The following is a 14,487-nucleotide window of genomic DNA, read 5'->3' on the forward strand; positions in this document are numbered from 1 at the left end:
ATTCTATTTTTAAAGGCAAAATTGCATGTAAATTACAAAGTTTGGCCAAGCTCATTTTAAAATTTGAATTACAATTCATGAAGTTTCAAAAAATCATAATTGCCCAATGTCCAGTGATTCAGTGAATGCGAAGATGATGTGAGACATGCATGTAATAAGTTTGGGGGAGGGCGAAGGAGAGGAAGAGGAAGAGGAAGAGGAAGAGGAAGAAGAAAAATGGTTATTGTGCATTCTTCTTTTTTATATGAACTGAATTATGTATTAATATTATTAGTCTCATTGTATGTAAATCCACTCCTTATTGCAGAATTGCAGAACTAGACCAAATTAGGGTTTTTAGATCAGTTTTATTTGGATGAGATGCACAAATGTATAATATATTTTCGCCTTCATCATGAGCATATTTTACTTCAGCCTAGGGCAATTAAGTCATAACATATTAGGAGTTGATGTGAATCAAATGATGCTAATCCTACTCCAAGAGTTCTCCTATTTTTGATATTAAAATCATCTATCAATTAATCATTAAAGTTTGATTATTATATATTAGTTGATAGATGTACATGTGGAGTGACTACAATGAGCCAAAGCGGTGGGGTTTGATTCAAAGTGTTCGTTGCCTATCAAGACGGCGTCCAAATTCTTTTATCTTACCACCATTAACTTCGTCTTTGAAATAGCTTCGTGTGGGTACCTTGTACGCCTCAATCGGAGGTCTGATGAAAAAGTTATGGCCATTTGACGAAGGTTGCGCGGAGCAGTGAGAACCCGGCAAAAACGCCCGGGTCCAGTAGAAACGCCCGGGTTGGCATAAAAAACGTTGGGTCGGGCATTTTTCTCGGAAACTGCCGAATTTAGTCTTCAAATTGGTTTCTGGAGCGGTTTCTAGGGAGTTATTCAGATATTCCAGACGAGAAAGGAGAGGAGAAAGAAAGAGAGGAAGATTGAAGGTGCAATCATTCAACTTCCATCATCCCAGAGGAGATTTGCTACCATTTACACATCAATTTCATGAGTCCTATGGTTCTTCTTTATTGGTTGTGGATGTGTAACTAAACTCTTACGTTGCTCCTAATTTGTGAAAGATGTGAATTACTTTTGGATTATATGGATTAGTATTAATTTGTGATCTTTTTCTACGGTGCTTTTTACATTGAATTATAATTCTGGCCTGATTTATTATTCAATCATGTCTTTTAGCCAATGTCTCTTTAACTTGGTTAAAAGGTGAAAACGTAGATAAAGAGTTTGAGATTTGTATTGTGTTCAACATATGAATTTTGGATAAGTTAATTTACATGTCGTTACAATAATTGTTGGACATTTACTGTGCTTTCGTAGGAATGTTCAATTGATTTTGTAAATGAATCATGTACATTGGAACTTAGAAGTTGGGTTAGAGCTTATCACGCTACCGTAGGAGTGATAATCCGATGAGTACGAATTTGATCTTAGTGTTCAGCAAGGTTAAATTCAAGCATCTGTGAACATGTTCAGTGTGAGTAGAATGAACGAGATATTTACAACTTTCATTAGATTAATCTTTAATCCATAGCTAGCTTTATTGGTCCATTAAGTTATTTCACAACTGGAGCATATTAGGAGCAATGTTCTCACTCTCTTGGTTTTACTTTGTGTTATCATTTTATTTCTTCACTTGTTTTTGTTTCAATTTGGTTTCTCAATCCAAAAATTCCAAAAATTTACTTGCTTTCGAATTAGATAATCGTATGCCTCCCTGTGGTTCGACACTCTGTTACTACAACTACATCTGTACTTTTGCAGAAAAGTTGTAATTTTAGAGCTATTTGATATACTTGTGTGTTATTAGTTCATTGATATAAAAGCTCGAAAAATACACATCAGGAGTACTTAACTTATTCCAAAATATATTACTTCATTCCATTAGGTTTTTACTGCATTCCAATAGGATTATTACTTCATTCCAGTACGTACAAACGGTTTCGCCTCGCATACTGTTGTCTATCACCGCCGCCACGACGCTGACAACAAAATGGAATGATAGCCTAATTGAATAGTTTAATAAGCACATAGAATGATGTATGTGTAGAAGTATTTGAAGTCCTGCTGAAATGAAGTAAACCATGTCCAATGAATTAATAACATTTTTTAATGAAGTAATAAAGCTAAAATAAATTATATTTTTTGAAGTCAATAAAGTGAAAACCCAGTTCAATAAATTCGAATGAAGCATGTGTTGAATCATTTCAAAACATACTGAAAGTAAGTGAAAACATACTGTAGTTTCAAGGTATTATGTACCGGAATGAAGTAATAAATCTGTTAGAATGAAGTAAAATGTGTTTGTAATGAAGACCGAAATAATTTACACATTAGCAAATCTCATCAAAAAAACTAGATCTAATCCTAATTTGGTCTCTAGTTCGATCTTTAAAATTAGTTCAACGTTGATCACAACTCTTAATATTATAGTTTCAGTTATTATAATTTGGAATATATACACTATTTATTATTATGATAGGAATAAGGCTACTAATTATTATGTTTATAGTATATAATTTAATAAAATTTTAATTTAGGAACAATTATTATTATTATTATTATTATATTCATTGTCATTATTATTAGTATTATTTATATTGTTATTGTATCTTTCCATTTTCTAATTATTCGATAGTTAAAACAACAAACAACAACATGCAAATTGATATGAGAGTATGGCTAGAGGTATCGGGTTGTGGAAGTTTTTAAGGTTTATTGCAAAAATTGAGGGGAATGATGTTGTGACAGAGGATAGATAAGGCTCGAGAAATAAAGAGAAGAGATCTACGCTGTGATTGTTTTATCATCTATAGTGAAACACGTGTGGAAGTTCATTCTTCCATGTAAAACATGGCATTCCTTGTGATGAGAATCGAAATCCAAGCCAAACCCACGATAAAGGCTCATGAAGTAGTGGCGCAAGGCAGTCGAAAAATGAAGTTGTGAAGAGAGAAGCCATAAGCCCTGAAATTTGATTTGATTGAGGAAAAATGATAAATTAAGTGAAATGTTATCATTTCTAGCACAAGAAAACATTATTTCACTTCTCGGAAGTTCATGCCACATCATTTTCGCGACGTGCCAAGTCAACTTACATGTTCCCAAGATGTAAACGGATTTATCATTCAAATTTTGAAACTTCCCAATTTATCATTTGAATTTTAAAATGTACTCCATCCGTCCCAGATAATTCGTCTCACTATGATCAGGCACAGATTTTAAGAAATGTAATGAAAAGTGAGCTAAAAAAGTTAGTGGAACGTGGATCCTACTTTTATATATTGATTTTATAATAAAATGTGAATAGGAATGGGTAAGTGGAATATGAGATCTACTACAAAAAATGGTGAAAAGTGAAATAAGACAAATTATGTGGAACGGACTGAAATGAAAAAATGGGACAAATTATCTAGGACGGAGGGAGTACTAGACAAACTAAAATTGATTTATTCTTTGTGACTTCACGTTCCACTGCACCTTATCTTACTTGGGTTATGCAGAGTGCTTTTTTCCTTTAGACTGTAAAATATACCCTCTATTCCCATAGTAGATATCACACTTGGAGATTGGCACATAATTTTAGCATGTGTTGACGTGTTGTTTTGTGTATTAAGTGGAAAAAAAAAATAATATATTTATATTAATGTGAGAGAGAATTTTTTTTAAAAAAAGAAAATATAACATCTTTTGTAGGGGAAAATAAAAAAAGGAAAGTGTAACATCTATTATGGGACGGAGGGAGTAAAATTTTCATTTCTTCATGATCATGAGAGATTGGTTGGTGGCAGAGCAAGGGAGATAGGTGGCAATTGTGAATTAGGCAGCGAGTAAGCATATGAAAAAGCTACTCCATTTTGATAGGTATTTCTACTCCATATATCAGTGTATATTAAGGTGAGCCCATATTTTAGCCCAAAAATATGCAGGGTTTTTTCTCAGCCTAATTGCGAGAACTTAAATTGTTTATACCTACTCGCAAATAATCGAATAATATAGCAAGTAACAATTCTTTCACTCGCAAACTATCATTGGAAAAAGTATTCTTTCACTCGTAAACTATCATTGGAGAAAGTAAGCACAGCCAAATGTACGTTTGCGAGCACAAATATTATGCTTGCAAAAATTCTCGTAAACTAATTTTCGACCAAATATTTTGCATTTTGATCGAAATTCTGCCAGAAAATTGGCCACAAAAAGGTCCACAGTGATCATACTGAAGGCATCGCTATGCTGGACTTCTCTTTTATAAGAAAATGCTACAATACCAATTTAGGCAAATTTATAACCATTCTTGCCTTTTTCATACTGGTGAAAGAAATGTTGGTGAAATGGATTAAAAAGTTCTTCATTCGCTTGTTTTTTCTTAGAAAAAAATGAAATCCAAAATTGGAGACCACTGGTTATGAGAATCGTGTGTACAAAAGTTACAATACTAAAAACTGAAAAAAATTACTCAGGTGTTCATCTTATAGACATGGTTTATAGCTCAAATATTTTATCCGAAACCAAGAAATACTGTAATAGATAAATCATCAAAACTTGCTGGAGCAAGGAGGTGAAAAAGTGACCTCACTCCCAAGATTGCATCGAGAAGCTACACCCGGTGAAATACACTACTTACCCTACATGTATCCGTACGAGGAGAGGAAAAGTCGAGAAATTAGCACGTACCAGGTGTGGATTCATTGATCAGGGACATCATCAAGGATGAAGGGCCCAAGCTTGCCCATTCTGAACAGTGTGAGGAATTTCTTAGATACCATTGTTCGAGCCTCTGAGGTTTTATGGGGTATCTTCAGAGCCTTTTGCAGCGCTTCAAACTGTTGGTCTATAAGATCTCCAAACTCGCCCTCATCCTCCAAGCTTCCATTGAATTCCATTAGAGTCCTGCACAGCGCCCCTTGAACGCGTGTCACAACATCCTGCAAATTAGTCGAAAAAAGTAAGAATGATAGCAATAGTTTCATATTCATCACATTCAACACTCCTTTACCTCAATGTAGACAACATCAGATTTAATACTAGGAGGTCTTTTCCGCTTTGGCAAAAGATTTTCAAGGCTGTAATCAGGTTTATCCGCACTTTCGAGATGCCTGTCAGTTCCTGCATCCATGAATCGCCTCCAATGAAGAGGAGTGCCTCGGCTGTTCAACACTGCTAGCAAGTATTGAGCTATCCGCTCCTCGCCAACTACAGAGTCCTTCACTGAACCTGCCAAAGATAACAGTAAACTTGATGAGACAATAACTGCTATACAGAGCATTCCCACTTGAAGCTTCCACGATTAACTTATTCCTGAACAACTTTAGACGAGGTTGAACACTTTGATAGAATTTTGAATTTAATACCACTAGTTTTGAAGTATTTTAGATATGATGAGTACAATAATGTAATGACATGTTTCTATACATATATGTAGAATCTTCAAAAAAAACAAATCCACAACAACCAAAAACAGCCTTGAGAAAGAAACACAAACCTGCTGCAGCTAGCTTTAACCCGGTTTCTATATCTGGGATACTTGGAATCAACACTCCTGGTGTATCAAGAACATATATGCTAGGTTGATGCGCAATCTAGAAGAAGATTCAGCATAAAGTTAGGTCATTGAGAAGAGTAGTGGGCAGTTGAAAATCTTGAAATCAGATATAATGCTGGAATAGATATCTTAGTGACACAAACGGCCATGCAAATGATACAAATATGTACAGTGTACAAATCCAGAGTTTGTGAAGCTTCTTTGCAAACTGTATGGACATAAACTATGGCGAGCAAAGAATCTCATAGTCTACCTTGAATCCAGCAATATCTTGAGTGACTCCGGGCAAGGGTCCAACAGTAGCTCGCTTTCTTTTCTCCTGCACTATGATGGAGCTTCGACCATCATTGCTTGCTTACCACAGCTTAAGAGTAGGGGAAAGCTAGAAATGTTAGTGAAAACGAAACCCCACCTGGAAACCGAGATGATGCTATTTGATGGATGGAATTGATCAGTGCAGACTTTCCAACATTGGGAACTCCGACCACCAGAACAAGGAGGGTCGGCTCCTTACAGATAGCCTCCTTCATTTTGTACTCGACGAGATCTAGAAGCTTTTGCACATCAAACACAAGTCAGCAACGCTAGGAAGAAACTTACAACAATGAGGTCGAAAAAGTTACATTGACGAGAATCTATGAAAAATCTTGATTCATTACACCATTTAGTTGTTTGATTGCAAGACATGGTTGAGAATACTTATAATTTGAGGAAAAACTAAACCAGCCTTTTGAACAGAATGCTCCTAATTCGTATACAAAAACAGAAAACAAAACCAACCTTTTGAACAGAACTTCTGCTGTGTGCATTTATCGCTAAACAGTCTTGTTTGTTTGAATCAAAGTACCGAGCCCACTTCTGCAAAAGAACAGAGGGCAGACGCTTAACTATCATTTCTATAACATCACAAAATATATATAGTTCCAAACAGCTTAATGTACACAGACCCACAAACACACACACACACAAAGGATTAACACTTGAATCCCAAAGTATTACATGCATGATGTTGGGGTTGGCCAAATCTTTCTTATTGAGAGCAACAACGCGCTTCTTACCCGCCAGCAAAGGCTGCAGCTCATCGTTTTTAGATGACAATGGTATCTACACGAATTTAAAAAGAGTTATGTCAGGAGTTGGTTACTCATAGTCATAATCAAGACATCATATCTACATTACTTAAATATCACAAAAATCTATTCTTTTACGGAAAAAACCTTTTTGGGGCAACAAACATTATAAACTCATAATAAGTTATTCATCTGAATCATCTTCACAGCAATTGCAATAATCTCATTCCCAAATTCAACTGATAGAATGACCTAATTTCACTAACATTACAAATACAGCTCAATTAACATCCCCAGTTCCAGAAAAACTTGATAACCTAAAAAATTACTATTAATTGACACATGGGAAAGATCAAACTAATGAAGCTCGATTAGCTTCGATGGCTTCAACAAATACAGCTCAAATTAAACTGAGGTGGATTGGTTGAAGAAAGTAATAAAATGGGGAGAATTGTTACACGGGCGTCGCGGACTTCGATGACAAAATCGGAGAGTTTGAGGCGGTCGCGAATTGCCCGAGTGGCACTAGCCATGTGGCCGGGGAACCAATTGATCTTACCGCCGCCTTTGATGAAGCCCATTTCACCCACTAAGGATGCTTTCTTCACTGCGTTTCTCGCCATCCCCAATTCTCTCTCCTCCAACAATGAAACTAAATCAAATTTTGACCCTTTTTTGATCGATTCTTCCACTTTTTTGAAAGAAATCTCCTCTAATTTCACATGAATTCAACTAGGATATATAGTTCCCAATTTTATTTCTCACAGTAATGGATGATGAACATTGAACGATGTGAGAAAGAAAAATGGGTTTGTTTTCCACATCATCTCTTTATTGGGCTTCAAATAATGGGCTTTTTCCTTTTCATTCTCTTTTAATTTATCAACTAAGCCCATTTTTCCATAACCCAAAAAGGTCCAACTATATTACATGTGAAACCATAACACATGATAGTTACAACTAAATTCTTACTCCTATATTTCACTATTATATTGCACTCCACCATGGTGGCTGCTGCAAAGATGTGCCTTACCTCCCTAATCTATTTTAACTATTTTAGAGAAAAGACAAATGTACATAAATTATATATATATATATATATATATAATATTCTTAAATTTTTAAATTAAATTAAATTTAATAAAAAGTTAGTTTTGTTATTTTTTGTATTATAGGTTGCAACAAGAAAGAAGTGATATAGAAATTTTATGTCAATTAGTAACATGATTTCGAGCTTGATTCAAATTAATTATACAATATTTAGTAAAAAGTTTTTTTTCTTAAATATACAAATATTTCAGTTAAAATTTCAATTTTTTTTTTAAGTGTTGCAATATTTCAGTCAAAATTATTAGTATGAGATTTATTTTAAATGTCTTAATGTTTATAATCGATTTTCAATGTAAAATGTTGAAAAAAAGTTCGTTATGTACGTACAATTATGTACGATTATCACTATTTTTACTAGTTTATGCTCCCTCTGTCTCATGATAGTTGTGACATTTCATTTGGACATAAGATTTGAGAAGTTGATTTGTTAAATATTAAAGTGGAGAGAGTAAAGTAAGAGACGGAATAAAGTAGGAGGGATGAAGAAAGAGTAAAATAAGAGATTGAATAAAGTTTTTACCAAAAAAAAGAAATGTCTCAACTACCTTGGGACAAACAGAAAATGAATACAACTCAACTATCTTGGGCAAAGTAAACTATTTTTTATCTTTTAGCGTCTCACTTATAGTGGGATGGATGAAGTATATATTATTAATTGCTCACTAATTATTTATATAGTTCAGGATAAAACTATTTTTTTGGATTGAGGGTATAACCTTATAATTGGTATGTTTCAATCAAATACTTCATCTGTCCAACAATAAGAGTTACATTTTATCCTTTCAGTCCGTCCTGAAATAAAAGTCACATTTCACTCTTACCATATGGTAAGTAGGTCTCACACTCCACTAACTCATTTCACTCACATTCAATTACAAAACCAATATAATAAAATAGATCTCATATTTCACCAACCTTTTCAACTCTCTATTCATTATATTTCTTAAAATCTATACTCACACCAGGCGCGACCCTAAATGAAGGAGGGAGAGGAAGTACTACCTCCGTCCACGAAAATTCATCCCGATTTAACCGGACACGGATTTTAAGAAATGTAATGGAAAGTGAGTTGAAAAAGTTAGTGGATTGTGGGTCCTACTTTTATATATTAGTTTTATAATAAAATGTGAGTAGGAATTAGTTAGTGAAATATGGGGTTTACTACCAAAAATAGTAGTGGTAAAAGTGAAATGGAACAAATTTTGGAGGACGGACGGAAATGGAAAAATGGACAAATTTTTGTGGACGGAGGTAGTAATTTTTAAAGTGACCCTACAGGTAGGAGGGAGAGGAAGTAATTTTTAAAAGTTTATATTATTATCCGACCACATACATTCGACACGTATCTGTAGTATTTTATCTGAAGGAATCTTAGTTAGGCAGTTTGTAGATCTAAGTTATTTTGTTGTTTAGCCAAATAAGGGATTGTTTTCCATGTGGAACTGCAAGTTTAGTGTTCCAAAAAATCGTCATGGCTTATGACTGCTTCACCCACCACTTGGGAAATTGCTTGTGGTCTCTATCTCATTGGTTTAAATTAACTATCGATAAACGGATATACATCTAATATAATCATAGTACTACAAATTTTGTGTAATAATACTTGTGACCTTTACACTATATATAAACAATCATATAGTATGTTTTACAAAAATATTGAGGTCGTGAAACATAACTTTAATAGATAAAAATATACTACTATTATTTAATGCATAAAAACATTAAGAACTAATTAGTTGATCATCCTCCAAAACTTTACTAAAGTAGTAAAAAAATCAATTAACACGGCGAAGACAGCGGAATCAGTTTGATTGGTGCTTTACAGCCTTGCGAATTAGTAAATGGAGTTAAATATTAGAGACTTGTGAGTATAAAAATGAATTAAATTGCAGGCTGATGATTAAATTATAAAAGTATCTAAGTAAAAGCGTGATTAGATCAGTGAATGCAGTGAGATAGTTTGTTGTCCCAAAAAATATCTTCCAATGGATCTGCAGATATTTATAAATATCTTGGAGTTAGCATGTCGGTTAATTTGCTCAAACTTCAAAGGGTGATGTGTGTCGTCAAGCAACACGAGGTTGGATATTCATCTTACATGTGTACGTATAATTCTGATACTACTACTTTTTTTCGAATTGGATCGTTTTTCTTTTAATTTTCTTGCTATGATTATTCGATCCTTCATATATTTATGTGTGGGTAGTTTCTCATTGAACATTGTGATTGTTGTTTGAAATTTATCTTTTAGTTTTGAGGTGTTTGTCTTATCAGTTATTTATGGAGAATGAAGTTCATAAATAATGTTAATTTGTCTTGCCCTTTTTCTTCTTTAATCTTGTGTTAGTTCCTTATTTTTCTTCTCTAATAGTATTATTTTTGTTAGCGCCGTTCGGTTCGTTTTGCTTGACAAGATAATAATGAGATGCAACTGTAATAGAATTTATCCAAGATTAAATTGATCAGAGGAATGAAAGTGAAATAATTAATCATGACATATAATCTAATCTTAGCATTATGAAGGCATGTCAAAATATATATATATATATATATATATATATATATATATTATCATGGTCAAACTTTTGGAAAAAAAATGCAACGAATAAGCAATAAGATTAGTTTAGCCTTTAATTTTAAGTAATCATGGCAATTAAACCGGCTTATATATTGTGTTTACTACCTATTAATCCGTTAATTTTGACTTTAAACACTGTTCTGTTATATAAAAAATATGAAAAGAAAGTGGTATCTCTCACATTTAGCAATGCCAACTTTTTTTTCTTTTACGTTTATGAAAATTTGAATTATCCATATTGAATATTCATTGGGTAAACTCACAGTTTATGCAAGCACATGCAATAAAATATCAACGTTTTGTACTAGTAGCTAGGTTGCTCAAACGTTCTAGACAATTAAATTTACTATTTGAAAGTGAAAAACTTGAAACACAACTTGCAATGTGTACTTTGCTCGGGTATATATTTTAAGAAAAATAAAGATCCGAGACTCTGATTTCGGATTTGCATTATTCGTAGTATCTCTTAAATATTTGCCAATTGTATTTCATTAGCATAAAATATTTGCCATTTGTCTAAAATTAATCAAATTAATTAGTTTTATGGTCTATACATAAATATAACATGTCATGCATGACCCGACATGACCATCTAAGGCAACATATCTATAGTACTATATATATAAACAAATTAAGTACTTTCACTGCAACAAATCTAATCTACAATGACACAAATATGAAGATCCGATTAATTAGGTTGAATTTTTCAAAAAGAATTGCCAAAATATATGACAAAAAAAATGTACTTCAATTAGGACATGCACATATAAGAGTAGCCATGTCTCTAATCACAAAGTCAGTCGCTAGTAAACCCACTTCTACAAAGTTGCATCTCTAATTAAGCGACTCTAGTTACAAAATTAATTAGACCTCTATCGTTATAATAGTGCATCTCATCAAATAAAGCTTCGAGAATAAAACAATAACTACACCACATAAAAATTTTGTTTTTCCCCCGATTTTAACAATGAACATTCACTGGGGTTTTAAAAAAACTGATAATCACTCTTTAGTTCACACGTTAATAATTTACCAAAAATAAACCTAAAGTACTTACTAAAATTTATACGAGTAATACTTGTACGTGCAGCATTCTTTGTGGTACTATTACCCCATACACTAGATTATTGAAGTATTTTCCAAATCACAAACAAGAATTCAGAAACAACAAATTTTTTAAATTTTCAAAGACAGATAAGAAAACAGTTGGGCACTTCAGTGATCCATGATTGTAGGATGACGTACATATCTAATTGCCCATATATAAATTTTAATTTTATCCTGCAAAGATTTAAATTTAAAAGTGCTGATTAATTAATTAATCCATAACATCACTACACACTAACCTGTATTTTTGGAAGAAAAGTGAGATACGGTACTATGCAGACATAGTACTCTATTATTGGGCAATTAAAATATAGGTATTTTACATAGATCAAGATATCAGTACTTATTTTTCAAATCAATTATAAATTGAAGACCAGTTTAGCCTCTTATCGAATATTTCCAATTTTTAATTCCCATTTAAAAATTTTATGTCACGTGATATGAATTGAAGTCCACATACAAACACGTTGACATGGTGTGATAAGTATTAGAAGCAGGGATCCCCGATGGTCTTGGACACGAGGTCTCTCTCTTCTCTACATTATTCTCTCTTACTTTATCATTACTCTATTTTAACTATTTATTATCATCTTTATAAAAAAGTACAGAAAAGTCAAAGTGACTCCTAATTTGGGACGGAGAAAGTAATATGTACTCCCTCCGTCCATGAAAAATAGTCTCATTTTGTCATTTTGGGTTGTCCATAAAAGATAATCTCATTTCAAAAATAGAAACTTTTTCTTCCACTTTACCTGCTTTTTCTCATCATCTCTCATACTTTTTCCCCTCTCTCTCATACTTTACTTACTTTTTCTCCACTTCTCTCTTACTTTACCAATTTATCATTAAAACTCGTGTCGTACACAAATAAGACTATTTGTTGTGGACGGAGGGAGTATTAGTTAGTGTTCATAATATCGATTGCATGTCCGACTCATCCAAAATGAATATTGTTTGCCCAAAGACATGATGAGGCAGTACAAACGGACGTTGGAAGCACTTGTTCGGATCGTCGACTGCAACAACAATTTGATATTGTTCGTTTTTGGTCAAGCATGCACTGATTTGTTTTTGGTTCAGTCCTAAAAGGCCTCAAACTAGTTGGAGTTGAACATGAATTATAAAAATCTTTTTCAACTTCCCTCCGACGCCCAATGTGAGATAGGTTTGTGATCAATAGCATTTTTACGTGTCAACAATCATGCATTGGCGACATCATGTATGGATGTATAATGTACTATCTTGCATATTATGATGGTTGATTATGAATGAGAAAATCCAATTCAATTAGTTGTGGGAAGATGGTCAGTTAAATTATAATTCAGGAATTGGAAATCAATATTTTTTTTAAAAATAATTTATTGTCAATCAATATATCATAATTTTATTAAATATATGAAATTTTAGATTTAATTAGGTCCTTATCATATCGATCTAATAAGAAACTCGACGATTCAGACTAGTCGATACCAGGCTGCTGACTCAATTCTCACGATTTGTCAATCCTATGAAAAACAATATTTGGACGAAATTAATAATCAACAAATCAATATTGATTTGCTTTTTTATAGTCGAATATTAGAAAAAACTACTGTACTACATTTATTAAAGTAACAAACTACGAAATACATAGTAGTACATAGTCCCTTCAAAATTTAGCGAGCGGAAAAAGGTTGGAATACTAAGTCTCTAAAATCAAGTCGTTAACATTCTAACTAACATCTTAAAACACATTAGCTTAATCTAATTTTACACAACGACCTTCAAATCCTAAGCAAGAAAATCCCGAGCTCCGGCCCGCCGTTGCCGTCCGGGTTGAGCATATAAAACGCCTCCGAGTCCCGGTTCCCCACGACCCGCTCGAACCGGGCCCGCATGTACACCAGCTCCCCCTCGCCCCCTCCGCCCTTCCCGTAGCCCTCCTCCGCCACCGGAATCACCCCGGCACCCACCGACACCCTCTGCACCGTGCTCAGCACGTGCCAATCCGTCTCGTTGCACTCCCGCACGTGCGCGGCCCCACACTGCCTCCCGTTGCAGTACATTTTCCACACCGGCTCCCCGAACAGCCCCGCCCCCGCCCGCCGCCCCGGCTTCTCGCACTCCAGCGCGATCCGCAGCCTCCCCGCCGACATCTCCTTCACGAGCGCGGCGGTGGAGACCGCCAGCTCGACGACGAAGGCCGGCGGGGACCGCGGATCGAACTGGACGGCGAAGCTGACGGCGCCGCGGCGGTTGCCGAACAGGGTGCCGGTGACCTTGCGGCCGAGGGAGGGGGCGATGGAGCGGGTGCAGGTGGGGAGGAGGGAGGAGGGGAGGGGGAGGAGGGAGAGGAGGGAGCGGAGGAAGGAGACGACGGGGTTTTGGCCGCGGTGTTTGTCGAGGCGGCGGAAGGCGGCGGTGGCGGCGACGGCGGAGGGGGTGGGGCCGCCGTGGACGACGGTGCGGTGGTAGAGCTCCTCGGCGTAGTCGAGGTCGGAGATGTCGACGTAGGAGGTGGAGCGGCCGAAGGCGGAGGGGTCGATGATGGTGGTGGTGCTTTGGGTGCTCTCGCAGCTGCTTGATCGGGAAATACTATTCATGTCGAAATATCTCATGCCGGCTAACTTTGTCTTTTCTGAAAATGTGTGTGATTTGGTAGGTTGATAATTATGGGCATATATATAAAGGGAAATTGTGTAGGGTAGTTGTTATCGTCTACTACTTGTTTTTAAATACTCCTTATGTAGGCGAATACAAGTCTCGTTTTTTTTTATTTCGGTTCGTCCATGAAAAATAGTCTTGGTTCATTTATATTATACTGCTTCCGTCCCCCAAAGCTTGACACGGTTTGACCCGGTACAGGTTTTAAGAAATGTAATGGAAAGTGTGTTGAAAAAGTTGGTGGGACGTGGGTCATACTTTTAAAGTATTAGTTTTATAATAAATATGAGTAGGAATGAGTTATTGGAATATGGGGTCCACTATCAAAAATGGAAAAAGTGAAGTGTGTCAAGTTTTCGAGGACGGACCGAAATGGTAAACTGTGTCAAGCTTTGGGGGACGGAGGTAGTACTATC

At 35.2% G+C, this 14,487-nt stretch overlaps 1 protein-coding gene and 1 pseudogene across 1 annotated transcript; both read right to left on the reverse strand.

The window, feature by feature from the left end:
• Positions 1-4,398: 4,398 nt before the first annotated feature.
• On the reverse strand, positions 4,399-7,415 carry LOC125210780 (P-loop containing nucleoside triphosphate hydrolases superfamily protein). The gene is made up of 8 exons (XM_048110368.2): positions 7,092-7,415; positions 6,563-6,667; positions 6,344-6,421; positions 5,976-6,117; positions 5,817-5,887; positions 5,504-5,600; positions 5,018-5,235; positions 4,399-4,946 (listed from the first exon to the last, which is right to left on the reverse strand). Exons 1-8 carry the CDS (start codon positions 7,254-7,256, stop codon positions 4,707-4,709), a joined length of 1,116 nt encoding a protein of 371 aa, XP_047966325.1. The 5' UTR covers positions 7,257-7,415; the 3' UTR covers positions 4,399-4,706.
• Positions 7,416-12,965: 5,550 nt separating this feature from the next.
• LOC125216235 (protein MIZU-KUSSEI 1 pseudogene) lies at positions 12,966-14,077 on the reverse strand (annotated as a pseudogene).
• Positions 14,078-14,487: the final 410 nt, after the last annotated feature.

The sequence above is a fragment of the Salvia hispanica genome, chromosome 3, assembly GCF_029641045.1.
Source record: "Salvia hispanica isolate PSC_SH4W2 chromosome 3, Shi_PSC_v1, whole genome shotgun sequence".
Lineage (NCBI taxonomy): Eukaryota > Viridiplantae > Streptophyta > Magnoliopsida > Lamiales > Lamiaceae > Salvia > Salvia hispanica.